Raw genomic sequence first — 27947 nt, forward strand, 5'->3', positions numbered from 1 at the left:
TTGATTGGAGTCTGTAGGGGAAATCTGGTTCCATAGCAGAGGGAAACAGAGCAGAATGGACAACTACCCCAGTCAAATGATGACAGCAAAAATCTGGGCAAATGGAGATTCTAAGGTTGACTGTGTCAGCCAATGGACCTTGGAAGGGTTCCTTAATCCTTCTACTGGCAAGATCGACAGCATTTTAGGACCCTTGAAACGTGTACCACATTGGAACCCTGGGTTGAAGTCAGGAGGCCATTCCCCATCACTGGGTACTGGAGCACTTGGGAGGTTGGGTAAAGCTTCTCCCCCCAGGCACAAGAAAAAGAAACATAAAATTTGCAAACAGTTACACCCACTTTCTCCTTACCCTTGATTCTTTCCACCCTAATCAACAATGTAAACATCATCAAAAATAAAGATTAAAAAAAAAAGGAGGGGCACAGGCCAATGGTTGGCCAGGAGTTTAGCTCTGGGATGCAGGGTCCAGCAGAGCTCAGGGCCAGAACACTGCTTAGGCTTGGGCTTCTTTGGAACTTGGGCATCTCAACACAACCAGTCTCCACTCTGACTCCCTGACCTGGGGGCCTGAGAGGCTGAGTGACATGACACAGTCATGTGGTCACAGTCCCTTCTGCACCAGGCCAAGGAGCTGACAGCTGCCTGGCAGTGGATGGACCAGAAGTCAAGCCACCAAGTCATTTACATATGGATACAAGAGACAGCAAATGGCCCCAGAGGTGCCATCGAGCAGGGGACCAGCAAAGCCAGAGGCCATACATACCAGTTGGATGTGACTACCTATGGATGCCTAGCCAAAGGAATGGTGTGCTCAGTGCTGGGGACACCTGGCAAGCCTGAAACTGGACATGAGAGAACCAGCACTGTGGTCCCCAACAGCCCATCCTGAGCATACCCTCAGGGCCACTTCCTTTCTGTCCCTGTACCTCTCAGGAACCATCCATTCCAAGGCCTCACCTGAAGACTGTTCATTCCAAACCCAAACCACTACCCCATGGACCATGAGTCCAACAGGTCCCAAGGGGACCTCCTCACAGCTCTGTCACCCACGCCACTTCCCACTTCCACAAGTGGTACCAGTATTTCCAATGTGATGGATGCAGACAACATAGTCCAAAGTGCAGTGGGTTTCACTAACACCTTTGGCTTGCTCAAAATGTGCTAGCTTGCTACTTACCCAGTGTAATTCCTGTGTTGAATACAGCTGAACCCCTACTATTTGCACAGGGCTATGTCAGGCCCTGCATGGGAACTGCGATGAATAGTCCCAACCCCACGTGGAGACACTACAAATGCCACAGCAGCACAAACATGTGATCCACATACCTCATGTAAAGCGTCTAGCTTCACTTGGGACAGCCTGTGAAAAACACCCTTGTAGCATCAGAATGCAAGGATATTGGACTTGTCCCCACGTTCAAAGCCTCCTCCTAGCACACACACCAAGAAGACGCAGCCCACACGCACACACGCTCTGAGTGAATCATGCAGTGACATTCAAAGGTTTAACAGAGAACCCTTCCCACCTGCCTAACTCCTGTTCAAGGACACCTTCGGTCACCTGCTCACCACGGCAGCATGATCACAGGGGCACAAAACTGGACAATTTTAAAAATAAATAAATAAGGGCCCGGTGGCGTGGCCTAGCAGCTAAAGTCCTCGCCTTGAACGCACCGGGATCCCATATGGGCGCCGGTTCTAATCCCGGCAGCTCCACTTCCCATCCAGCTCCCTGCTTGTGGCCTGGGAAAGCAGTCGAGGACGGCCCAAAGCTTTGGGACCCTGCACCCGCGTGGGAGACCTTGAAGAGGTTCCTGGTTCCAGGCATCGGATCGGCTGAGCACCGGCCGTTGCGGCTCACTTGGGGAGTAAATCATCGGACAGAGGATCTTCCTGTCTCTCCTCCTCTCTGTATATCTGACCTTGTAATAAAAATAAATAAATCTTTAAAAATAAATAAACAAAATCTTTTAAATGGGTCACTGGAAAACACCTGAAATGATTTACAAAATATGAATTCTTAAAAATACACTTCACTGCAAACATTTTTATTTCCAGAAAAATATATTAAATAGTTCTCTTGAATACACTAGTCACAAGTCAAACGATAATCACATTAGTTAACCAGCTTATTCCAAAGACAGTCCTTTTTGGTTTATTTTCGTAAAAAGTAAAACACTTTATTTTCCATAAACTATCCATTAAATTCACAAACAGTGACGCCCGCCACAGGATGCTCAGCCCCCATACCTCTTCCTGAGGTCTTCAAGGGGTCGTCCCCCCAGCCCTGCTCCATCCACGTGACAGAGCAGTGCACGCACAGCTGGAAAAGAAGGGAAATGCTCCACTTTCCTCTTGTCACACAAACTACGACACAGCTGAAGGGAGCAACACGACTCTGGGGTAGAGACGCTCTGTGCCCAGCGCAGCAGCAAGCCCCATGAATGCTGCAGCACAGCCTCCTGCTAGGCAGCCCACCAACTCACCACCATATTTTCCTCTGGAAGAAATACTGTCTAATACTGTAAACTGAAGGTTGGCAACAGGAGCTACAAACCATGCTGGAGATGGATTTTTGTATTCTATAACATTACTGACCACGTTCCTGTCCCTGCTGAGGGGGGATCCTCACATAGATGTTCTAAGGGGACAAACACAAGGTTGTGCTAAGATGTAAAAACTAACAAGGACCCCCTGTACAGGCCCAGCACCTGCTCCTGCTGCTGAGACCCCAGGATCCACCTCCTTGCTCTGTTCTCTCCACCCAGCTGCCCATCCTCCCTGGGGCCCTGGCTCAGATGGACACTCTTCCCCGCTCTCCTTCACCTGACTGACATGGGCACTTCTTTGAGATTGGGCTACAAGGAAACCACCTCTCGGGCAGGAGATGTCTCCTGGCCATTGGCAGCATCCTCCACAGGTTCAAACTCAGGGCTCAGCTTCCTGCCATCCGAATCACCTTTCCCTTTACGAAACATGAGGGACACTCACATCCACACCTTCTAATAGCTTCAAGTTCACTGTGCAGTGGCACAGAAGGGTAAGTCACTGTCTGCAACCCAACAGGCCATGTGAGCCCTGGTTCAAGCCCTGGCTTCTCCTGCCAGGAAGGCATCAGAAGAGAGCTCAGGCACATAGCCCCAGCCAGTAGCATGGGGACCAAATGAATGTCCTGGCTGCCTTGGCCTGGCCCAGCCCTGGCTGTCTCTGCTGTAACAGCAGATGGAAGATCTTCTGTCCCGTTCTCCCCATCTCTCTGCCTCTCTCTATAACACTTTCAAATAAATATTTAAAATAATTAAAAATTTTATTGTGCTTAACTGCAACTCTAACTTGATTCTAATTAGCTAATTACAGATACTTTGTATGTAGTAAAAAGTGAGTGACTGCTACAATATCTTCAATGAAAGAACACACAATGAATAGCCCTGAGAAAGCTCTTTTCTTGTAACTTACTCCTTTTCTCTGGTTCTGACATAAACATCACTGCCATCTCAAACCTCTTCAATTCAGAAAGTCTCTGTAAGACTTCAAAGATGAGCGATGGTTTCTCTTTCCTGAAAAGATCCAAGAATTAAAACAAATGATCACAAACAAGTAGCTCACTTAAGTGTATTCACTGACACTGTATTTCTGACCACACATAATTAAGATCTCATTACCTTTCTTCGCAAGATCCTGTCTATGAACAAGGTGATCTGAGGAGAGCTCACACTGGACCAACTTGGTGAGGAGACTTAACAACCAGCCCAGTCACTGAGACAGGGCACCCCACCCAGTGAGATCTCATACCCACCCAATTCAGTTGGCGCTAACAGCACTCACACTGAACCAGGTCAGTGAAGATTTTCACAGTCAATGAAGGTGATCCCCCACCCAAGACGAGCCAGCGCTCCCGGCCACCACGGCCATCCAGTCCTCAGTTTGGAGCTCAGCACAGAAGCTTGCTGTACTTCAAAACAAACCACTCCCATACACAACTTTTCTCTAGGAAAAACTTGGCAGGTTATTTGTCATCTCATTTAATTTTCTCTTTTTGCTGTCTGTATCCATCATCTCTGCAACAGTAGAATTTACTAGAAAGCTAGTTCTATCATCTGCAGGTTACTACTACATCAAGGAGAATAATGCTTGCATCACTGGAAAGGCTATCCCAACATGCCAGTTCAAGTGGCGTATTACTAATCCCAACAGCCAAAACCGGGAACATTTTTAATTCCATGACATCATAGTAGAAAATTACAGGATAAAACTTTGATTTGGAGCTGGCATTGTGGCACAGCAAGCAGAGCTAGCCCATGTGATGCCAGCATCTCCTATAGGTACCTGTTTTGGTCCAGGCTGTCCTTCTCCCTATCCAGCTCCCTATTAACGTGCCTGACAGCCATGGAAGATAGCCCAAGTCCTTGAGCCCCTGCATCCACACTGAAGACCTGGAGCAAGCTCCTGGCTCCCAGCTCTGGTCTGGTCTGGCCTTGTCCTCGCCATCTGAACTGTTTGGACAGTGAACTTGTAGGTGGAATATCTCTCTATATGTATCTGTCTCTCTCCTCTCTCTGTGACTCTACATTTTAAATAAATGAAATAAATCTGTAGGGAAAAAATCTCTCATGAACAAAATTATTAGAACCAATGCATGAAGTTTTCTTGAGGCTACATGTATAAAATGCACATGACATAGACCTGGATTTTGTGTTTAGAATCAGGCGCCATCTCACCAGATCTGGTCACGTATATACCAACAGTCCCAAGTCCACATGCAATATGCCAGTCCTAAGCACTTCATATATAGGCATTCAAGCCAGATAACCCCAGAAGTCAACTTACTCAATGTAGAAATCATGCAGAATCCTAATGATCTGGTTGAACACATCTGGTTCCAGGTTCTTCTGAAACAACTTAGGATACAGGGATGGCTCAATTTGCTTGGGAAAAATACAGAAGATAAATTATGCCAGTGCTCACATATTTTAATTACACAGTTGCTAAGGAGAAAGCTCAAGAGTAACCCCACTGAGAGGCACTAGAGTTCTAAAGGGACAAACACAAGGTTGTGCTAAGATGTAAAAACTAACAAGGACCCCCTGTGCAGGCCCAGCACCTGCTCCTGCTGCTGAGACCCCAGGATCCACCTCCTTGCTCTGTTCTCTCCACCCAGCTGCCCATCCTCCCTGGGGCCCTGGCTCAGATGGACACTCTTCCCCGCTCTCCTTCACCTGACTGACATGGGCACTTCTTTGAGATTGGGCTACAAGGAAACCACCTCTCGGGCAGGAGATGTCTCCTGGCCATTGGCAGCATCCTCCACAGGTTCAAACTCAGGGCTCAGCTTCCTGTGTTATCTGGATCATCTTGACTATGCCTCACCTTCCCCTCTATGAAGTATGAGGACTCCGTGTCAGAGTGGCCACCAGGGAGGTACAAGAGACGGGGCACTGCGTCAGATGGGCCACCAGGAGCCACTCCACCCCCAGGAAAGACACCACCACCTGAGATAGGGACCTGTGAGCACCTCTGAGACAGACTTGAAAATACAGAACTACACAGAGGAATGTAGTTGAAGTCAACTGTGTAGCACCATCATCGTAAGGGAGTGCTATTGTCTTTAAACTCGGAAACACTGTGCTAATCCGCTATTTGCTGAATTTCCTAAGATGAGATTCAACCCACTCATATTGAGGAAGCGAACTCGCCGTGCTTCGGCTTCCTGTCCCCAACTTGAAGGGGATGACACTTACGTCAAATGCAGCTCATATCTGCCTGTTCCCAGAGTGCTGAGTTTTGCCAGAGGTCAGGGTGATGTACACGTTGGATTAAAAGTGCCTGCACGAACCAACCCCAGACACGGCCAACAGAGCACTGTGACTACACAGTGATGAAGAAGTCCTGATCTCTTCATGACAGCAGTCTGCCCCTTACCTTCAAGTATTGGTACAGTGCATCTGGACAAGTTCTCAGTCTCCTGAAATCGGATTCAAGCTGAAAAGAGTTTGCAGGAACCGGAGGGAGAGCAGTCGTGGTCAAGTGAGGAGGCGCTGGCCCCACCTCTGCAGCCGACTTCTCCGTGGAAGGCTGCTGTCCACCTGGCCTCAGCCTGGCCTGTGGGCTGCAACAGGTCACAGGCATCAGTCACTTGGAGATCTCCCATCAATCACGCTATTACTACCGCACTACTGACTTGGCTCATACAGTACTCAATCATCTCAGCTAATAATATCTACACGTTATTATTCACACAGATCATGTCCTTACCGGCTAGGCTGGGCACTCTCACTGTGGGGTGTTGGGCAAGGCCCCCTTCGGGACACAGCAGCCCCGGGCTATACCAAAAAGCAAGCCTGCCTTCCACAATTCTGAATCCTCATGGTTCCAAGATGCTCCAGAAAGGAAGCAGCGCTTCTGACTTCAAACAGCCTGTCCAGTCACAATCCACCCGTCACTTTATGTAAACCTACTCCTGAAGTTCACAGTCTAAACACCAAAAATGTGGCTACATTTAGTGGCTGGCAATGTAAGAATATATCAAAACCTAAAACCCATTCATCTATGTCTTCTATATTATTCTAAACAGTGAAACATTTACATTAAATTCTAGAAAAGAAAATGAACAAATCCAACTTGTTCAAACCTTCATGAAGTTCCCCACAGTAATTACAAGTGCAGAAAGAACCTGAGCCAGGAAGCTCACATAAGGGCAGTGTTCCTTCCCTCAGCCTGATGACCTCATGTACTGCACCATTCACTGCACCATGTCCACTCAATGCACCGCGTCCACTCACATGGTATGTCCATTCACTGCACCACATCCACTCACATGGTACGTCCACTCATTGCACCACATCCACTCACCACAATCCACTCACGTGGCAGCATGTCCACTCACTGCACAACGTCCACACACTGCACCATGTCCACTCAAGCAGCAGTATGTCTGCTCATTACACCATAATCCACTCACCATACCACAATCCACTCACACGAGCATGTCCACTCACACAGCAGTATGTCCACTCACTGCACAATGTCCACGCACTGCACCATGTCCACTCACTGCATAACGTCCACACACTGCACCACGTCCACTCACACAGCAGTATGTCTACTCACTGCAGGCCCGAGGTGTCACTTGTTTCTTCGATTTTCAACACTTTTGCTCTTGGTGTGTCACTGATGGCCAAAGCATCCTCCTGGCTTGAATTATCTTGTGTGGTGCTCGCAGCAGCTTCTGTGCTGGCTAGTTCAGCAGGATCACTCCTTATGGCAGTGGTGGCTGTGCTGTTGGCCCCAAGCAACGTGTCTACATTTCCAGTTTCTTCAATAACAATCTTCCTGAGTTGTTTCTAAATCAATCAGAGTCGGTTCTTCAATCAGCACACAGAAGAACCACAATATGGTGTTGTAGCGGACACACCACTTACAAAGGAATCCAACATAATGTTAATTAGGGCAGAGTCTGTGTAGACACCAAAAGCCACCAGGCATTGGCACAGCACTAAGTGCTAAGGAAATGGGAAGAGCGGCCCAGCACCAGGGAAGGCTACACAGACAGCACGCAGCTCAGTGAGAAGAGTGGATAGGGTGAAGCCTGCTTGTGTGTCGTACCCAATAGTCAGCACTTGCTCAGATGCAATAAAGCAAAGAAAGAAACCCAAAACGGCCCAACCAGAAAACATAGGGGCTGACAGAGGGGGAGCAGGGGTGCAGCTGTGATGAAAACAGCACAGGCCACCATGCTGGGCCTGGCTCCTGACTCCAGCTTTCTACTGGGAGGTGGAAGTGAGGCCCAGGGATCACCCTGGGCCTAATGGGACATCTAGATTGAGTTCAAGGCCACCCCTCTCCCAACCCTGACTTTTCCAGGCACCTTAGAGTGAACCAACACAGACAATTCTGTGTGACCACCCTCCCTCACTGTCGCTCTTGCTCTCTCACTCTTAATTCAAAAAACAAAACCTAATAGCCTTCTCTAAATATATAAAAAGCAGCTCAATAAAACCCTAAGGTTACAGATTGATCAATGTCTATAGTATTAATAAAAGATAACCATCAAAGGTTTTCAACTGATTATATGTCATCTAGTGTTCACTTGGATCACTGTAAGCATTTTCAACATTTTCACCTTATATTCAAGACACTCTCTTATGGAATAAAACGTAACATTCTTCATTATCACTATCAGTGCCAGATGCATAGAACTACACTGAGGATCTATGCCCTACCAAGGTACAGAAGATAAACAAGGAAGATAGTGCCTTCTTAAATGTAAATATTAACAGCAACTTCCGCAGAACAGAAAATGGAAGTTTGCATTCTCTACTGTTGTGTTTGAAACTTGATAAGGTTTATTAATCTATTTGACAGAATTAAGAGAAAGAGAGATGGTCCATCTGCTGGTTTACTCTCTAGATAGCTACACATGCTTGGCCTGGCAGGATGAAGGCAGCAGCCCAAGTGTTTGTATCACACTTTGCTACCTTCCTAGGCATACTAACAGGCAGCTGAACGGAAAGTGGAGTTGTTGGTACTCCAAACTGGGTTTGATACGGGATGCTGGCATCACAGGTAGCAACTAAACCCGCTCCACCACAATGCTGGCCCTGAAATTCAGCTCTTGAAAACAAACAAACAAAAACTTTTCTCTTTAAACTGCTTGTTACAACTGCATATTTAAATTTATACAAAAAACTTACTTCTGACATATATATTAAATTCAATAATTGGGCCCAGTGTGATGGCTCAATGACTAAATCCTCACCTTACAAACGCCTGGATCCCATATGGGCACTAGTGTGTGTCCTAGCTGCTCCACTTACTTTCCAGCTCCCTGTTTATGGCCTGGGAAAGTAGTAGGAGACGGCCCAAAGCCTCAGCACCCTGTAGCCACTTGGGCGACTCAGAAGCTGCTCCTGGCTCCTGACTTCAGATCGGCTCAGCTCTGGCTTTGGGGCCATTTGAGGAATGTACCAGTGAATGGAAGATCTTTCTCTCTGTCCCTTCTGCTTTCAGTAAATTTGATCTGTGTTTCCAATAAAGATAAATCAATCTTTTTTAAGAAAAATCAATAGTTAAAGGAGACATCTATTAAAGCAGCTAAGACCAGAATTATCAGTAAGCTTTGTAGCTTTGTACAAGAATCCAGTGAGCAGGTGTATTTGAAGAAAAGGCAATTAAGCAGAGACCTTTGCTTTTTTTGGGAAGCAAATCTGCAACAGTTTTGTACCCAGATATGGACCTGGATTGGCCAAGTGTTGGTATAAAAAATGCACAATGATTGCTGATAAACAGTGACATTCACCAAATCAATGTGGTCCTATCTGAGACCAAAACCTTGAGCAGGGACCACACTGGGCACTACCATCAAGATGGCACCCAGAACGTCCCATTCCACCTGGAGGTGCCCAGATGCTGAGGACGTGGGCCCCTGGCTGAGGCCTAGCTGTCACAGGCATTCGGCCATCACACCCAGTGGAAATGTGTGCTCTCTTTCTGCTTTTCAAATAAAGTGAAAATGAAAAAGCAAAAACTTGGCAAAATTAAACTGAATTTTGTCATTGACAGCGGACATGTCAATTGAGGGATCGAAAGGCTGAGGGGAGGCAGTGCAGGGCTGGGGTTACAGGTGCTACCAGGCACCAATACCACCACAGAAAGAAAAGATGGAACAGAAGCTCACGTCACTCCCTTTTGAAAAGGAACAGAAGCTCACGTCACTCCCTTTTCATAAGTTTGACTCAAAAGTGTAGGCTCTAATTTTAGCCATTGCAAGAAAACAAACAGGAAGAAGGACCAAGTAGAAAGGTGTTTTGACATGCATAAATAGAAAAACAAGGTAAATGAAATAAAATGGAACACTGAGCCAACAATCTTGACAAGTTTCCTGCAGTGCCCCCAAAGGGTCTCGCCCCCTGGGCACACAGGAATCTGGCTTGGCTTCCCCTGAGACCAGGAGACCTCAGCACCCTGACGGAAGAGGAAATGAACAGTTTCACCAGAAATCACTATAGCCTTCATGCACATTACTTCCTTCGGGATAAACAAATCTGTGAGTTACTCTCAATTTAAAGATTTCAGGGGCTCAGGTGAAGCCTCATGGCTCTGGACCAGGTGACCCACAGGCAGACAAAGGCCCTCCTCCTTCACTCTGAGGCTCATGCTGCTAACCTCAACACAGACCAAGGCTCACAGACAAAGCTGCAGAAGCTGCTCCACAGCACACACAGCTGACTGCCCCTGGCTGTCCCTCGTGCTGTAACCAGGGACTCCACAGCCCTGAAGAAAGCTTTGTGGTTTCCAATGCCATGAGCATGACACAGGGTAGGGATAAAACAAACCACCACTCACAGAGGCTCCAGGCTGTGGTGGCTTCCCAGCGGGCTTCACCTCGTTCTGCCTCTGTGTCGACTCAAGGAAAACCTCATCCCACAGTCCTTTCTCAATCAATTCCTGGGAAATTAACACATAATCACAGAGATCAAAACACTCTCAAGTTAATAAAAGAAAATGCTTCAGAAATGCCTCATTTTCACCCTGTTGTGAAAGAAGCCTTACCTTTTTGATTCTGGAAAGTTCAGTCACCGCTTGCTTATTTCCAGGTTCCAGGAGTAAAACAGTTTCAAAATCTAAAGTGAGAATACATAAAGAACTGAATCATGTGATGGAGGGGAAAATGCATCAGGTGTCTTCCTCAGAGACCAGCAGAGAAGGAGACAAGGCCCGATGAGCCAAGGGCACCTCCGCTGCTCCCCACGGCATCCACGGTCCCCTCTGCAGCCCACTTCACATACGACACAAAGGAGGCCCCGTTACCCTGTCATCCTGCCCTTCCTCATCTTTCCCTTCTCAGCTGTAATTCAAATCCTCCATCAGTTTCTGGGGCCGAGTCTGAGGGTGCCCTGGTGACGCCCCGGGCAGCAAGCACACTGCTCTGGGCTAGGAGGCCCCGGGACCAGAACACTTCATGCACTCTGGGCCAAGCCGAGTGCCACCACAAGGGTCTTACCCTGCCTGGCTTCACTTAGCTTTCCCAAAAGGGTCCGTGCTGTTCCTCTTCTGGCAAAAGCTTTGGAGTACGAGCCGTCCAAGGAGATGGCGCATGTGCAGTCTTCTTCAGCCTCTCGGAATCTATTGAACAAGGCAAAATGCCGCTTGCAGAGACTTCATGCTAACTGATTAATAATATTTTTTAGATTTTTTATTTATTTGAAAGGCAGATTTACAGAAAGAGAAGAGACTGATTTTCCATTCACTTTCCACTCCACAAACACCAGCCACTGACCAGAGCTAGACATTGGAGCCAGGAACTCCATCAAGGTCTCCCCTGTGTGTGCAGGGGTCCAAGGACTTGAGTCATCTCCTGCTGCTTTCCCAAGCACATTAGCAGAGAGCTGGTTTGGAGCAGCCAGTGTCCATACAGGAAGCTGGCACCATAGGTGGAAGTTTAACCTTCCACACCACTGATTACTGGCCTCAAAATTACTCATCTAAAAAGCATATACAGGCCCAGCTCATGGCTCAATGGCTAAATCCTCATCTTGCAAGCACTGCACTTCCATGTGAGTGCCAATTTCTGGCTATTCCATGTCCCATCCAGCTCCCTGCTTGTGGCCTACAACAGTAGTGAAGAAAGGCCAAAAGCCATAGGACCATGCACCTATGTGGGAGACCCAGAGAGACTCCCAGCTTTGGACTGGCTTAGCTCCAGTTGTTGCAGCCACTTGGGGAGTGAACCAACAGATGGAAGATCTTTGTTTTTCCTCTCCATAAATCCGATCTGCCTTTCCAGTAAGTAAAGAAAGAAGTCTTTAAAAAGCATATATAGGGGCCCGGTGGCATGGCCTAGCGGCTAAAGTCCTCGCCTTGAACGTCCCGGGATCCCATATGGGCGCCAGTTCTAATCCTGGCAGCTCCACTTGCCATCCAGCTCCCTGCTTGTGGCCTGGGAAAGTAGTCGAGGACGGCCCAAAGCTTTGGGACCCTGCACCCATGTGGGAGACCAGCAAGAGGTTCCTGGCTCCTGGCTGCGGATCGGCTGAGCACCGGCCGTTGCGGCTCACTTGGGGAGTGAATCATCAGACGGAAGATCTTCCTCTCTGTCTCTCCTCCTCTCTGTATATCTGACTTTGTAATAAAATAAAATCTTTAAAAAAAAGCATATATAAGTCACACCATATCTGGATTTGATGAGCAATTCCAGCCCTGACTGAGCTTCCTGCCAAGGCAAACCTGGAAGGCAGCAGTCATGGCTTGCGTGTGCCCAGGGTGGCCAGCGCTGTGATACAACTTGTAAAGCTTCCGCCTACAACACCTCACGTGGGCGCTGGTTCATATCCCAGCTGCTCCACTTTTGATCCAGCCTACTGCTAGTGCTGGGAAAGCTGCAGACAATGGCTCACACACGTGGGTCATGCCTACAGCCTCAGCTGTTGCAACCATCTGGGGAGCAAACCAGTGGATGGAAGAGCCCTCTCTCTTTCTCTTTGTAACTTTTTTTTTTTAAGATTTATTTATTTTTATTGGAAAGGCAAATATACAGAGAGGAGCAGAGACAGAGAGGAAGATCATCCGTCGGATGGATGGTTCACTCCCCAAGCAGCTGCAACAGCTGGAGCTGAGTCAATCTGAAGCCAGGAGCCAGGAGCTCTTCCGGGTCTCCCAAGCAGGTGCAGGATTCCCAAGGCTTTGGGCCGTCCTCGACTGCTTTCCCAGGCCACAAACAGGGAGCTAGATGGGAAGTGGGGCCGCCGGGATTAGAACCGGCGCCCATGTGGGATCCCGGCGTGTGCAAGGCGAAGACTTTAACCACTACACTATCGCTCTGGGCCCTCTGTAACTGTTTATAAAGAAACAAATCCTTGCGCTCAGCACAGCAGCTTAATGGCTAAAGCCCTTGCCTTGCATAACCCAGGATCCTCTATGGGAACCTAGTTTGTATCCTGGCTGATTCGTTTCCCATCCAGTTCCTTGCTTGTGGCCTGGGAAAGCAGCTGAGGACGGCCAAAGCCTTGGGACTCTGTGCCCATATGGGAGACCCAAAAGAAGCTCTTGACTTCATGCTTTGGAACAGCTCAGCTCTGGCCATTGTGGCCACTTGGAGAGCGAATCAGTGGATGGAAGATCTTTCTCTCTGTCTCTCCTTCACTCTGTAAATCTGACTTTCCAATAAATATAAATACATTTTAAAAAATATATAAAAAGTTACGATTCTTTTACTTTAAAGTATATTTTGCATAGTGTATCGATACAATTGTCAACTATCAAGATAAAATTAACATAATAAATTAGATCTCTCAGATGTGACTATGATCTTTCACTTACAAGAGGGTATTATTTTGTCACTAGTGACACCAAAGAACTCAAGTTTTATGATGCTAAGTCAATGCACATTTCTTGGCCAGGACAAGTCAAACTTTTCATTATCTAGAAAGGGCTGACATGATCTTGACTCTGAAAATCAAGAAGAATGTGTCCGTATTTCATGACACCATAACTGAGGCTAAATACATAACACAGAGAGTCCCGAATCTCATCCACTGGGAGATGCGAAAATGTGGATGAGAAAAAGTGACCATCAAAGTTTCACTGGCTCTAAATGAAACGTTAGCTTTCTTTGTGCACATATCAGGTAGTAAAAGCAGTTTTAGAAGCACCAAACAGCCCATCATGTATCTGTCTACAGTCACCTAACCCACCATGTGTCAGCCTGTGTCTACACTCACCTAGCCCACCGAGTGTCCTGTCTATAATCACCTAATCCACTCTGTGTCTGCCTGTGACTGCAGTTGTCCAGTTAACTGCTGGCAGCACTGCTCCTCCAGAGTCAGTCACCATGATGTCGAGGAGTTAGGGTGTCTTGCACCACACAGCAGACCTTGCCATCTGCCGATATCCCTTCAAACGCGGCCAGTCACAGACGCTTGCTGATCAACACCTTGTATCTGTGCTGAACATCATCTCAAGGCATCCTTATTCAAACCTTCATTCCACATGCCTTTAAACAATTTTTTAACTTGCCTACATTTTAATTATTGCTTCTATTTTGTAGTGTTAAAGGAAAAGGAAACATATGTCAATACCAGTTAACATGCCATTTATAGCACATTTTCATCTTAAAACAGCATTAAGCTATCACGGATACTCACTTCCGTATCTTCAGGTAAGCCATTGCCCTGTTGGCAGGGAGAAGGGCATTCGTGCTGTCGGCTGCCATTCCTTGGGTATAGCATTCAATAGCCCTTTCATATCTCCCCTCTTTGAAAAATATATTCCCCTATCAAATTAAAGTGTAGCATGGAAAGGAATAAAAAAAAAAATTAAATGAATTCAAATCTTCAACACTCCAAGTACATCCATTAGAATCAGATAGCAAGTCAAGCACACAGCACAATCCATGAGACGTGGCTTAGAATGTGCGAGTTCAGGTTACTGCTTGTTCGCTCCAGTGCAAACTACTCTCCTGCTCGTAGTTCTTAATATTATACTAAATGGACAAACACATTTCATAAAGGCTCAGTTAATACACATCTAGTTTCACTAGAAGCTGCACACAAGAATTTCACAACTCAAATAACTTCTGTGAAGAACACAGTAAAGCACTACAAAGCACTCCCCAGCCCCTTCAGTTACACCCACACACCTAAATGTAGAATAAATTTAACTACTAGACTTTGTAGTTCACATTGCATTTTCACATCATTAAAATTAGTTATATATCACAACCAAAATTCCTTAAGGATTTAATAAGGCATTCTCTGTGAGCTCAAGTGCTATAAACATGTTACATTCAACCTCAATTGAGGATCTGTAAAGGAACTTGCATCAGAAGCAGTGCAGTGTGAGTTCATGAGAAAGTACACTGAAGGAGAAACTGCAATTTACTTGCGTGTTAAACTCATTTGTATATCAAACATATGCAAAAATCTGCCAACATTATTCTGTTTCCTAAACTTAAATGTCTCCATAATTATGGAATTTTTTAGAAACCCATTGGGCCCAGCACGGTGACCTAGTGGTTAAAGTCCTCACCTTGAACATGCCAGGATCACACATGAGCTCCGGTTTAATTCAGGCAGCCCCACTTCCCATCCAGCTCCCTGCTTGTGGCCTGGGAAAGCAGCTGAGGATGGCCAAAGCCTTGGGACCCTGCACCCGCGTGGGAGGCCTGGAACAGGCTCCTGGCTCCTGGCTCCTTGCTTTGGATTGGCTCAGTTCAAGCTGCTACGGCCGCTTGGGGAGCGAATCAGCGACTGAAGATCTTCCTCTCTGTCTCTCCTCTTCTCTATAAATCTGACTGTCCAATAAAAATAAATCTTTAAAAAAAAATCCCTGTGGCAGGGCCTGGCGTGACAGCCTAGTGGCTAAACCTTCTCCCTGCATGCATTGGGATCCCTTGTGGGCACTAGTGGTGGCTCCACTTTCCATCTAGTTCCCTGCTTATGACCTGGAAAAGCAGTAGAGGATAGCCCAGAACCTAGGGCCTGCAAATGTGTAGAAGACCTGAAAAAGCTCCTGCTCCGGACTGGCTCAGCTCCAGTCATTGCAGCCCCTTGGGAAGTAAACCAGTGGATGGAGGGTCTTTGTCTCTCCTTCTCTCTGCATATCTACCTTTAGAAAAAAAAAAAAAAAGCCCAGCACCATGGCTTAGCAGCTAAAGTCCTCGCCTTGAATGTGCCATATGGATCCCATATGGGCACCGGTTCTAATCCCAGCAGTTCCACTTCCCATCCTGCTCCTTGTCTGTGGCCTAGGAAAGCAGCTAAGGAAGGTCCAAAGCCTTAGGACCCTGCACCCGTGTGGGAGACCCAGAGGAGTTCCTGGCCCCTGGCTCCAGGCTCCAGAACAGTGGAGCTCGGCTATTACAGCTGCTTGGGGAGTGAACCATCAGAGGGAAGATCTTCCTCTCTGACTCTCCTCCTCTGTATATGTATATCTGATTTTGCAATAAAAATAAATACATATTGAAAAAAAATAAATAAAAAGAAATCCATATGACAGGTCCCTGATTACTCAAATTTTGAGTTAGCTGGCTTCAGAGGTCTCCATGAGTTTCACTTCCAGCTCCTACTGAAGAACGGGATGTGTGAGAGAATACAGAAACCTCAGTCACTGAGCAAGCAACAGCAAAGCAGCACTGTCTAGAGCCGAGGATTACCAGGTCCTTCTGCGCCATGGCCTGCTGCCGCTTCTGTTCTTCCGTGGCTGCTCCCTCTCCCTCGGGGGGCCTCTTCTCCATGGCGACTCCAGCAGGCTGTGAGCTGCCTTCAGACTGAAAGGTCTAGTAAACAGGGAGGATCAGCTCAGGGTCTTCATGCCACACTGCCTCAACTCACAAAATCATTTAGTAAAACTACAATTAAAATCGTATCATCTGCGTACCAAAAAATCAGTGCACAAACTCAGCAATAAGCTCTACTTTGTCAAATAAAGTATCTTACATAATACCTACAGCTTACCTGATTAATCTTCCTCAGTTCATTTGTTGCTTCAAAGTGACCTGGTTCCAATTCTAACACTTTCTCATAATCTAAGTAAAACAGAAAAGTATTTCTGAAAGCTATTCAGAAACCTACATGTATCACTGAGCCTATAGAACTGTACTCCTTATTAAATCCTGAGTAATCACAAAATGATCACTTTTATGTGCAACTGACAGGCAGTTGTCCTACAGCAAGAGGAGGTGGGGGAGGTCCACCACCAGGCCTCTCCCAGGACAGACAAACCCAGGGACAAGCTTCCTCCCTGAGTCCCCCAGAAGACATCTGCCATCTTGAGCCACACCCGCTAAAGCCACAAAGCAGCACAGCACAGCCAGACATCAGCTTTTGGCACACATTCTGATTCACGCTATGCCATCTATTTTATGAAACAAGAGGATTCACAATAAGCACAATCAGTTAGGAGTTCTGCTCAGGCTGCCTCATAGCAGTGACATGACCTTTTATTACAAGACACTGGCCCCACACGGGCACAGGGTCAAGACGAAGTAGAATCACGAGCCTGACGGGGAAGCCTTTCACTCCTCGCAACAGTCTTGCCCTCATCAACATGCTTGGGTTCAACCAAGGGTGCCAGTCCTGGGTCCCTGCCCCCAGTGCCGACAGCGGCACGAGGTCCCAGTCCTGGGTCCCTGCCCCCAGTGCCGACAACTGCACGAGGTCCCAGTCCTGGGTCCCTGCCCCCAGTGCCGACAGCGGCACGAGGTCCCAGTCCTGGGTCCCTGCCCCCAGTGCCGACAGCGGCACGAGGTCCCAGTCCTAGGTCCCTGCCCCCAGTGCCGACAGCGGCACGAGGTCCCAGTCCTAGGTCCCTGCCCCCAGTGCCGACAGCTGCACGAGGTCCCAACTCCAGCGTTAGCTCTAGCCCAGCACCATCTGTCACAAGCCAGAGATGCAGGAGACGCCTCTTCTTCTCTGCATCTCAAATGAATTGAAATTGAAAACAAAACAAAACAAAAAACGCAGAGCTGAATTTCCATTAGCAATATAACATCTATTGTTAAACCATCAAGATATTTTCACATTGTAAAACTGAGCCCTGTTAAACAGAGCTCTCTGAAGGATGCCCTGAGATCACTCAGTTTTCCGCAATCATCACTAAAGCTGCTCAGGATCTTTCAGGTAAAGATGATCTGAACACAGTACTACCTGCTTTGGCACCCTCCATGTTCTGCAAAGCGGCCCGAGCAGCAGCCCGTCTGGCATATGCCTTTGCGTAGCTTCGATTTAAGGCAATCGCTAAATTACAATCAGACTCAGCAACAGCAAACCTGCAATTAAAAATCAAAGCAAACCAAATTTATTAAAACTTTTTATTTAAAACCAAAGCTTCAAAATGTGTTTCTGACTTCTGACATCCTCAAAAGGTCTCCCAAATGAAGGTGTGTCCACTTCCCTTATTAAATGAAGTCTGTGAAGCCGGCACTTTTTAGTTTTCCCTGAAAGGGCAGATTTACAGAGAGGGAAAAAGGGAGAGATCTCTCCCACTCACTGATTGGCTTCCCATGGCTACAACAGTCAGAGCTGGGCCAGTCTGCTGCCAGGAGTCAGGAGATTTTTCCGGGTCTCTCATGTGAGTGCAACACGCCAAGGCCTTGGGTCATCCTGCACTGCTTTCCCAGGCCAAAAGCAGAGAGCTGAATTGGAAATGGAGCAGCAAGACATGAACTTGGCATACTGTTACTGCAGATGGAGGCTTAACACCGCACCACAGTGCCAGCCCCTCAAGCTGTAAGTCACGATTATGGTAGGCTAGCAGCCTTCCTTTTAATGCAAGGATTAAGAAGGGCCTTCTCAGTACCATAAGTCTTCACCAATGCAATCTCACTGGAAAAAAATAGAGTTAAAAAAATGGAAACCAACAAGACTGACATTCTCAGAAGCATCTATGGCCCATGCAGAAAACTAAGAAAATAAAAACCAAAAGACAGGCCTAAAAAACAATGAAGTTTGGCAAAGTGGCTGATTTTCCACAGGCCAACAAAGAACTCATACAGGCTCAAACAGAAAGTGACGTATTGACAAAGACTCTGAGGAAGACGAAGGTGGGAACCTCTCCCACAAACCCACACTGAGACACAAGACTACCTCTCCAAGACAACAGGCAAGTTCAGTACAACTCTGGTCCAAATCTTGATGGGGTACTTAAAGGAATTAGCAAAGAGGAATTTCCACTGATGAGGCAAACACCCAGGACATTCCCCAAGAGCAGCAAGGGAAGGAGTGTGCCCTGCCCCAAATTTAAAATAAATAAATAAAAGGTGTTTAACCTGATCAATACCTGGAGAAATGCAAATGAAGATACGATGAGTCACCCACTGCACAGGCATGAGGCTGTATGGGAAGGGAATGGCACAGGCATCCCATGCACCATTCATGGGCGCCCAGACTTACACAGCTGCTCAGCACCCACCCCATCAGTATGGACACCCAGCCCCGAGACACACACACACACACACTCTCACACAGAATGCTCCAGCATCACTGCCTGAGGTAAGAAAAAAAGGGTGGGGAAAGAGGAGAAGGAGCAAGGAGCCATCCAGTGAGTCACAACAGCAGAACAAATACCGAACAGTGTACGACAATGAAAATGAGACCCGCAGCCAATGAGTCCTGCACTAGTATTCAGAGAAACGGGCAAGCCTCAAGGGCCACAGAGCACGACAGATGTAAAGCTCAGTGAGGCAGCAACGTCCGGGATACGTTATGTAGGAGACACACGTGACGATCCTTCCTGTACTCAAACAGATGGTCACTGTGCTGCAGTGGGCACTGGGACAGTAAGTTAAGCTGTCCCTTGGAACGCCACACTCCACATTAGATGTACCTGGGAGTGTAACGAAGTCGAAGTCCTGGTCCTGGTACTTGGGTTGCTGACTTTCACTGGCAAGAGAGCGCCAGTGCACCCCGCTCCTACCTTCAGCCTGGCAAGACCTGGCTGTGGCTGGCACCAGCAAACAGATCTCTCTCTCCTTCTAAATCAGTCTTCAAAAAACAAAAGCAGACGGTAAACTAGAAGGCAGGCCTGGGACAGGTATGTCAAGGAGCATGATGGTAGCTTCAAAACTAACAATCATTCTTCCTAACTCATCCTGAGGAATCTTCCAAACTTCATGGAAAGTGTGTGCTATGAAGAAACTACGTGTGGATTTCAGTTTTTGCAATCAACTATTCCGTCTTGCATGAACTCATGAAGAACACACCACACAATTTAGATATCAAATACTACATGATGTACACATTCCCCTAGCTTGTGAAGATATCAGTAGCATAAAGCTCGCCACTTCAACTGTCAAGCCTCAAACACCACCATCGTCTGTATTTTTAAACAGGCCCAACAGTGACAAGGCCTTCTTGTTGGCATTCACCTTTTCAAGAGTTTTTGACAGCTCACGTGACTCAGTCACTTAAGTGTAACACCACACTGATGTCTTCAACATTAAATACACACTTAAAGAGTCAATCTGACTTAACGTAAATGCCAACAATTTTTTTATGTTGTCTTGATTATACTGTATTTTCATAAATTTATTTATTTGGCAGACAGACAGTTCAAGAATTAGACAGAGAAGACTTTGTTCTCATCAAGTGGTTCATTTGTCAAATGCCTACGACAGCCAGGGTCCTGCACTAGTATTCAGAGAAATGAGTGTGGCCAAGAGGCAGGAACTCAAGTGCACAGTCAGAGCCCAACCACATGCCCATGGCCTACAGCAGCAGAAAGCTGGAACTGGGAGCTAGAATCAGAATCTTAATCATTAGGCCAAGCACTCATCCCTGGAACACAGCTTACATTTACCAGGATGGGGCCCAGGGTACTGGCCTAGTGGCTAAAGTCCTCACCTTGAATGTGCCGGGATTCCATATGGGCGCCAGTTCTAATCCCGGTGGCTCCACGTCCCATCCAGCTCCCTGTCTCTGACCTGGGAAAGCAGTCGAAGGCGGCCCAAAGCCTTGGGACCCTGCACCCGTGTGGGAGACCTGGAGAAAGTTCCTGGCTCCTGGCTTCGGATTGGCGGAGCACCTGCCATTGAGCTCACTTGGGGTGTGAATCATAGGACGAAAGATCTTCCTCTGTCTCTCCTCCTCTCTGTATATCTGACTTTGCAATAAAAATAAATTAATTAAAAAAAAAAAACTAAATCTTTAAAGAAAATTTACCAGAATGAAAATGAACTAGATTATATAGTAAATAAAAAGTTTTCAAAGTAACGGAAGGAAATTAACTGCCATACATTTTATTCCACAAACTCTTTCCTTCTGTGACCTGGGTCTGAGGACTCCTGAGTAAAGTGAGGGATGGGGCACAGCTTGCGCATCGAGGGCCACAGTGGCGGCCAGGAACTACAGTACAGCAGATAAAGCAGCCAACCCAGGCACTAGTTCCAATATGGGTGCTGCCTCAAGTCCTGGCTGCTTCACTTCCCATCCAGTTCCCAACTAATGACCTGGGATAGCAGCAGATGACCCAAGTGCTTGGGTCCCTGTACCCCGTGTCAGAGACTTCAGAAGAAGTGCCTGGCTTCTGGCCTTGAACTAGCCCAGTTAAAAATATTGAGGCCATTTGGGGAGTGGACCAGCATATAGAAGATTTCTCTCACTCTGTCTCTCTCTGTCTCTCTCTGTCTCTGTCTCTCTCTCTCTCTCTGTATCTCTGGCTTTCAATATAAAGACTTAAAAAAAAAAGGTTCACAATGGCAAAGGTAATTTCACGAAAGGGAGTAGCTAGAAAAAGTTGAATAGAAATGCAACATGTCGATCTGTTCCAGACACTTTTCTATGAAAGAGCCGAGTCAGGCCCCACAGCTGCAGCGGCAGATGCTGAGCTGGCCCACAGCTGCAGCGGCAGATGCTGAGCTGGCCCACAGCTGCAGCGGCAGATGCTGAGTTGGCCCACAGCTGCAGCGGCAGATGCTGAGTTGGCCCACAGCTGCAGCGGCAGATGCTGAGTTGGCCCACAGCTGCAGTGGCAGATGCTGAGTAGGCCCACAGCTGCAGCAGCAGATGCTGAGTTGGCCCACAGCTGCTGAGTTGGCCCACAGCTGCAGTAGCAGATGCTGAGTAGGCCCACAGCTGCAGTAGCAGATGCTGAGTTGGCCCACAGCTGCAGCAGCAGATGCTGAGTTGGCCCACAGCTGCAGCAGCCACCTGCTGGCAACGCCTTACTTTTTCAGCCTGAGGTGCGCTGATGCTCTGTTCGTCGGTAACACAGGATTGTACGGGTCAGCATCCATGCCTTTCGTGTAGCATTCAATTGCCTCATCATATTTTCCTTGCTTGAAGTATTTATTGCCCTGAAAGAAAATCAAAACGGTCTTTTCAATAATGTGTATATATTTTCATCTACTCAAACCAGGAGTAACCAGCAGTAACAGGAGACACGGACAGCCCGAGCTGCAGCTGAGCCCACCCAGCCACAATGTCTGCCCTTCACAGACCTTTGCTGTACATCATTCTGTGGGTGGTAGCCACAGCCCTGGCAGAAAACAAGTAAAACACATCGAGAGGAGGTTTGACCTGAAGAGAGCTAAGCCTTCTAGAAAGCAATGGAACAGATCTGCCTCACCATGTGCAATGTTCCAGGATTCCCAGAGACTGTCTGAGACAAAAAGGACAGCACCTCGCCAGAGACGAGTGGGGCGGGGTGGAGCACAGCACATACACCTGAGACTCCTGGCAGGAGAGCCATGCACTGGCCATCTGCGAAGTCCCTCAGGACTCCAGGACCAGGGCCAGAATTGTGTATACAACAAGCCAGGGACAGTGCCACAGTGCCCAGAGATTCAGTTACACTCTTAGTCACCTCACAGCGTGGACGGTAGAGGGACAGGAGGGTCAGGAACTGCTCACGGACCTGAGCCTAGCTTGCCTGCCTCTGGAATGGACATCCTGATGATGTGCAAGACAGTTTAGGACTGGGTGGCTATATCCTCACGTGCTCATCAAGAGACTGGGACTCTGCAAGTGCAATGAAAGGGAGACCTCACTAGCCGTCCTGCAAGCTCAGGTGTCTAATGGGCAGTTTCAGCCACTAACACCCCGGCACACGGCCCCTCCTGGCTCCACACTGGCAAGGTACTACGGCTGTAACATCTTCCCCAGGTCCCTTCTCTGGGATGGATTCCTCTAGCGAGTTTACCTCATGTCCCATCTGCCTCCCTCTTCCCTGGCCTGGCTGTGGAGTCTACCCCACCACAGTACCTTGTCCTTCAGAATAAGAGCCTTCTGTGAGTCCACGCGGATCCCGTCTTCCTCCGACTCGGACTCCTGAGACCCAGAACCATGGGTGCTGTCCTCCTTGTCCAGCTCCTCGAGGATGCTGTCCTGAGGCCATGGGCAGAGCAGGGCACACAGTGACTCGACCAGCAGGACAGGAACTTAGACAACTGTAGTTTATAGACCTTCAGGCCACTATACCTAGAGGGGCCTGCACTATAGCACAGCAAGTAAAGGGGTGCCCTGGGATGCCAGTGCCCCATACAGGCACCAGCTTGTGTCTTGGTTGCTATAGTTTCCATCCAGGTTCCAGCTAATGGGGCTTGGAAAGCAGTGCAAGATGGCCTAAGTGCTTGGTCCCTGCACCCACATGACAAAGCTCCTGACCCCTGGCTCGAGACTTTCCTCTGGCCCTATTCTGGCCACTGTGGCCACGTGGGGAATGAACCAGATGATGAAAGAGTGGTCGCTCTCTCTAATGTTGCCTTTCAAATAAATAATTCTTAAAAAAAAAAAAAAAAAATCACACCCAGAGGAAAGTGTAAATGACTTGCAGACTCTGACTCCAAGCCAGAGCAGGCTGCATCACTCTCTCCCTACCTGTGGGCAGCGGGGTGCTGAGGCTTCACACCACAAGTCCCACCCCAGAGCACCCCAGCACCAAGCCCTAAGGCTCATGGCCTCACCGCCCAGGGGCAGCGGCAGTGACCGACACTCTCCACAAGGAGACCAAAATGGAAGCCAGATAATTCCTATGTGTCCAACTCAGGAACCCAGGTGGTGTGGCCACCATGGACCCCAGACCACAGCTGCTGGCAACAAAAAGCTTCTCACTTCAGTCTCCAGAGCTCCACTCTCTGACTACAAGCCTCTTTCAGGGTAATAAGTAACTCACAGAAGCCACTGGTGTCTAAGATCATATGCTGTCAAACATACTGAAAGCTCAGGCCAGCACTGAGGCACAGTTGGTTAAGCCACTGCTATAGCAACAACATCCCATACTGAAGCACTGGTTCAAGTACCAGCTGATGTCCTTTCATACCATCTCCCTGCAAATGCACCTGGGAAAGCAGCAGAAGATGGCCCGAGGGGCAAGCGCAGTGGCCTAGCACCTAAGTCCTTGCCTTGTACATGCGGGGATCCCTTATGGGTGCCGATTCTAATCCTGGCGGCCCCACTTCCCATCCAGCTCCCTGTCTGTGGCCTGGGAAAGCAGTCAAGAACGGCCCAAAGCCTTGAGACCCTGCACCCACATGGGAGACCCAGAAGAGTTCCTGGCTCCTGGCTTCAGATCAGGGCAGCACAGGCCGTTGTGGTCACTTGGGGAGTGAATCATCAGATGGAAGATCTTCCTCTCTGTATATCTGACTTTCCAATAAAAATAAATAAATCTTAAAAAAAAAAAGAAGAAAAAAGATGGCCCGCGTGCTTGGACCCCTGCACCCATGTGGGACCCTGAGGGAGTGCTGGACTCCTGCTCTCGGCTGGACCTACAGAGAGCAAGCTCGATCTTCCTCTTTCCTTATCTCTGTCACCCCAACTAGCCAATAAATAAATCTTAGAAAAGGGGAAAAAAAAAAAAGAGAGAGAGAGCACGTTCCAGGAAGATATATTTTTAAACACCATTTTCCTTTTTATAGGCAAGTACACACAAGCAATGGACGTGCTGTGACATGTCAGCACACTCACTCCAGGACAGCTGGGCAGGTGTACCAACAGCAGTGAGGGGACAACTGCAGACAATGCTTAGCCTGAGCAAGTGACAGAGCACAGACCACGGGGCCACAGGTGTCCCATCACAGCTGCTGGACAGCAGCCATGTCTAGAGCTCAGAGCGGCCTGTTTGCCCGACCACTCAACCCAGCCCAGCATCAACACAAGCACATTCTCTTGGCAATCGCTCCACAGGTATCCCTGAAGTAACTGGGGACGGACAGCAGGGAACCCTTCCAGGGTTCTGGAAGCAATGCCCACGGCCCACGTCACCGTGTGACAGAATAGATGAACCTCTTGACACATGGTCCCAACCCTCACTCCTGTCCTGTGTCAGAGCAAGATGCAGCCCTGCAGAGACTATGGCACAGATCCACCCCTCAGAGACCCCTTCTGTGGAAAGAGAGGAAGCCACCCTGACTGCGCGCTGTCCCACCACCAGGAAACATCTCCTCCTCTGCTGCCTCACTGAGAGCAAACTCAGCAGGATGAAACAGTGTATATATAACAGGGAGGCTGTAAAATATTCCCCCAATTCTCCAAACCCCAAGAAATTTCTATCCAAGAGCTGAGACAGGAAGGGCACCAACTCACCACGTCTAGCTTTGCCCATGCCTCGTAATCATAAGATTTTATCCTGTTTTTTGTGTTTTCCTCTTTAATTCTTTTGGAAGATTCTTTAGCTTTCACTTTCTTCTTTCTTCTAAAATTCCCATTTCGAATAGGAGGCAAATTCTAGGAGAAAAAGGAATGTGGTTTTCAGCATTCTGCACTATTTTTTGTATAACTAATGATGTTTAAAATTGTCACCAATTTATATTTTTAAGAAGCAATTTTTAACTTGATGCCTAAGAATATCAATTTTTCATCTGCCATTGTAACAATTGCAGCTTAAGAAAAATGTCTATGAGAGGCTAGTGCTTTGGTGCAGTGGGTTACACAGTGGTACCAGTTCAAGTCCTTGCTGCTCCACTTGGGAAAGCAGAGGAGGATGCCCCAAGTGCTTCGGCCCCTGTACCCACGCAGGAGACCCAGATGGAGTTCCTGGCTCCTGGCCTCAGCTAAGCCCAGCCTCAGCCTTCACAACCATTTGGAGAGGGAATCCACAAATGGAAGATACCACTCACACTCTACCTAACTGCCTTACAATTAAATCAATTAATTAAAAAGGAAAAATGTTGAATATTGTTTGTTCATAAGAAAATATTATCTAGAAATTCAAACTATAACTTTAATTTGCAATCCTAAATTCAAACCTCAAAAACTACCTAACCCTCATACAAAGATGCCTGAGCACAAAGTAAGCGGACTTCCCACTGTGACGCCGCCTCGGCTGGGGCGAGGTCTGCCTGGCAGGGCAGAGGCCCGAATAGCACAGTGGAGCAGCTGGCCCCTGCTTCCTGCCGTCCCCAACGCCAAGAGGCAAGCAGCAGGGACAGCCCCTCCACCTGGGCGACCTCAGCTCCAGACCTGGCCCTACTCCGCCTGCATGGAGTGAGTGTGTGCACTCTCTCTAGTAAATAAACACTTTACAAGGTAAAAAGGTGTTTTCTACAAAAAACCTGAAATAAAAAATTTTTAAATTTCACAGAAATGTAATTAAAAGATAAGCTTATTTTGTGATAAAACAAATTTGAAATTCATGCACACAAGGGGTGTTCAAAAAGTTCACGTAAAAAAAAAAGGGCCCGGCACGGTAGCCTAGCAGCTAAAGTCCTCGCCTTGAACATGCCAGGATCCCATATGGGCACCACTTCTAATCCCGGCAGCTCCACTTCCCATCCAGCTCCCTGCTTGTGGCCTGGGAAAGTAGTCGAGGACAGCCCAAGGCTTTGGGACTCTGCACCCTTGTGGGAGACCCGGAAGAGGGTCCTGGCTCCTGGCTTCTGATCGGCGCAGCACTGGCCATTGTGCTCACTTGGAGAATGAATCATCAGACAGAAGATCTTCCTCTCTGTCTCTCCTCCTCTCTGTATATCTGACTTTGCAATAAAAATAAATAAATCTTTATAAAAAAAAAAAGTTCATGTAAAATGCATATTACATAAATACTATGCATGGATTCTAAAATAACCTGATCCTGTAATTTCATTTTCCCCTGAACTTCCTGAAGTACTTGTCTATGTAAACATCTAAACACATGCCATACGTATTACACGATGTATCAGTTTACCTTTAAACACAACCACAAAGCCATCCTTTCAGCCACATCATAGTACTGTCAGCGCAATTATCACAAAGACCAACTCAGAAGGAGACTCTCCCAACTCTGACGTTCTCACACCGTCACCGTCCCTTGCATCACTCACCTCTTCAGGAACACCACTCTGTCTTCGGAGTTCCAAATCCTTTTGCTTGATGTCTTTTTCCCAGTTCTCTAAATCCCTCACAAAGTCTTGCAGCTCTTCTGCATTTTGTTTCACCTGCAGCTGTAATTCCACGGCTTTACTTGATGTCATTATGACCTACAGGTTGTGAACAACCCATTCCCGATGAGAAAGAGGTTGCAGACAATCCTCAACTGGCAAAGAAGCCACACCCTCCCAAACCCAACATAAAATGAAGACACCGTAAGTTCAAAATGTGCGTGATACCCCAAACCCACTCCATCCCCTAGCTCAGAGCAGCACATGCGCTACAGAGGCTGGGTCCCCCAGCATGTTCCACCAGCAATGAGTGGTCAGAGCAGGGAGCCGGCCCAGAAAACACCAGGTGCAGTTCCCACTGAGATGTGCTCAGCCACCAGCCACAGCATCCACGAGTGGCCCCAGGGCAGCCAGCTGCTGCCCACCAGAGCCAGTGTGGGCATCTGACTGCCTGCTCTACCTCTGGCAGGTGAAGGTAGCACAAGGCCTGAGGCAGCAGAGGGGGAAAGGCAAACCCTCGCGACCACCCGCTCTGCGGGCAGCATGGGGCCACTCCAGCAAGGCCGGCAACAAGTCCCTTCTCTCCTGGCCACACACACCAGCGTAGCCGGGCTGCTTGTCCAGGCTGAGCCAGGGGCTGCTGCAGGGTAAGGGGTCACGGGCCACGAGACCCACCCCTATCCCTGACTCGTAAAGGTGACAGAAAAGGATCAAGTGACCAATCAGAGCAAGGACTCGGGAGCCTGGTCAGATGAGCGACACCAGCAAACAACTCCAAAGGGCACGTGAGCCGAGCCGAGGTGGAGGATGGGATCTGAACCCATGGTGCCCGCGGGGCGCACAGAGTCCACAAGGAGAGCCGGACGGGCCAGTCCCTCCTGGAAGCCAGAGGAGGCTCTCCATACACCACGGGCCGAGGCCGGGGTCAACCCATACCCACTCCAAGGGAACGGGGCCCGGGGTCACCCCACACCCTCTCCGGGGGAACGGGGGCCGGGGTCACCCCACACCCTCTCCGGGGGAACGGGGGCCGGGGTCACCTCACACCCTCTCTCCGGGGAACGGGGGCCGGGGTCACCCCACACCTCCAGGGGCTGGTGGCGGGGTCACCTCACACCCTCTCCAGAGGAACGGGGGCTCGGGCAAAGGCCTGCTCAGC

At 48.2% G+C, this 27947-nt stretch overlaps 1 protein-coding gene across 1 annotated transcript; it reads right to left on the bottom strand.

Annotated features, from left to right (window-relative positions):
- Positions 1-2030: 2030 nt before the first annotated feature.
- RPAP3 (RNA polymerase II associated protein 3) lies at positions 2031-27515 on the bottom strand. Its single transcript, XM_058655918.1, has 17 exons — positions 27148-27515; positions 26732-26887; positions 25017-25157; positions 22695-22817; positions 21660-21787; positions 17643-17764; positions 16452-16522; positions 16151-16273; positions 14142-14269; positions 11003-11124; positions 10552-10622; positions 10345-10446; positions 7111-7343; positions 5923-6109; positions 4831-4928; positions 3460-3560; positions 2031-2326 (listed from the first exon to the last, which is right to left on the bottom strand). The coding sequence occupies exons 1-17, from the start codon at positions 27331-27333 to the stop codon at positions 2241-2243; spliced, it is 2178 nt and encodes a 725-aa protein (XP_058511901.1). The 5' UTR covers positions 27334-27515; the 3' UTR covers positions 2031-2240.
- Between the last annotated feature and the right edge of the window lie 432 nt (positions 27516-27947).

Source organism: Ochotona princeps, chromosome 27 (genome assembly GCF_030435755.1).
Source record: "Ochotona princeps isolate mOchPri1 chromosome 27, mOchPri1.hap1, whole genome shotgun sequence".
NCBI classification, from domain to species: Eukaryota; Metazoa; Chordata; class Mammalia; order Lagomorpha; family Ochotonidae; genus Ochotona; species Ochotona princeps.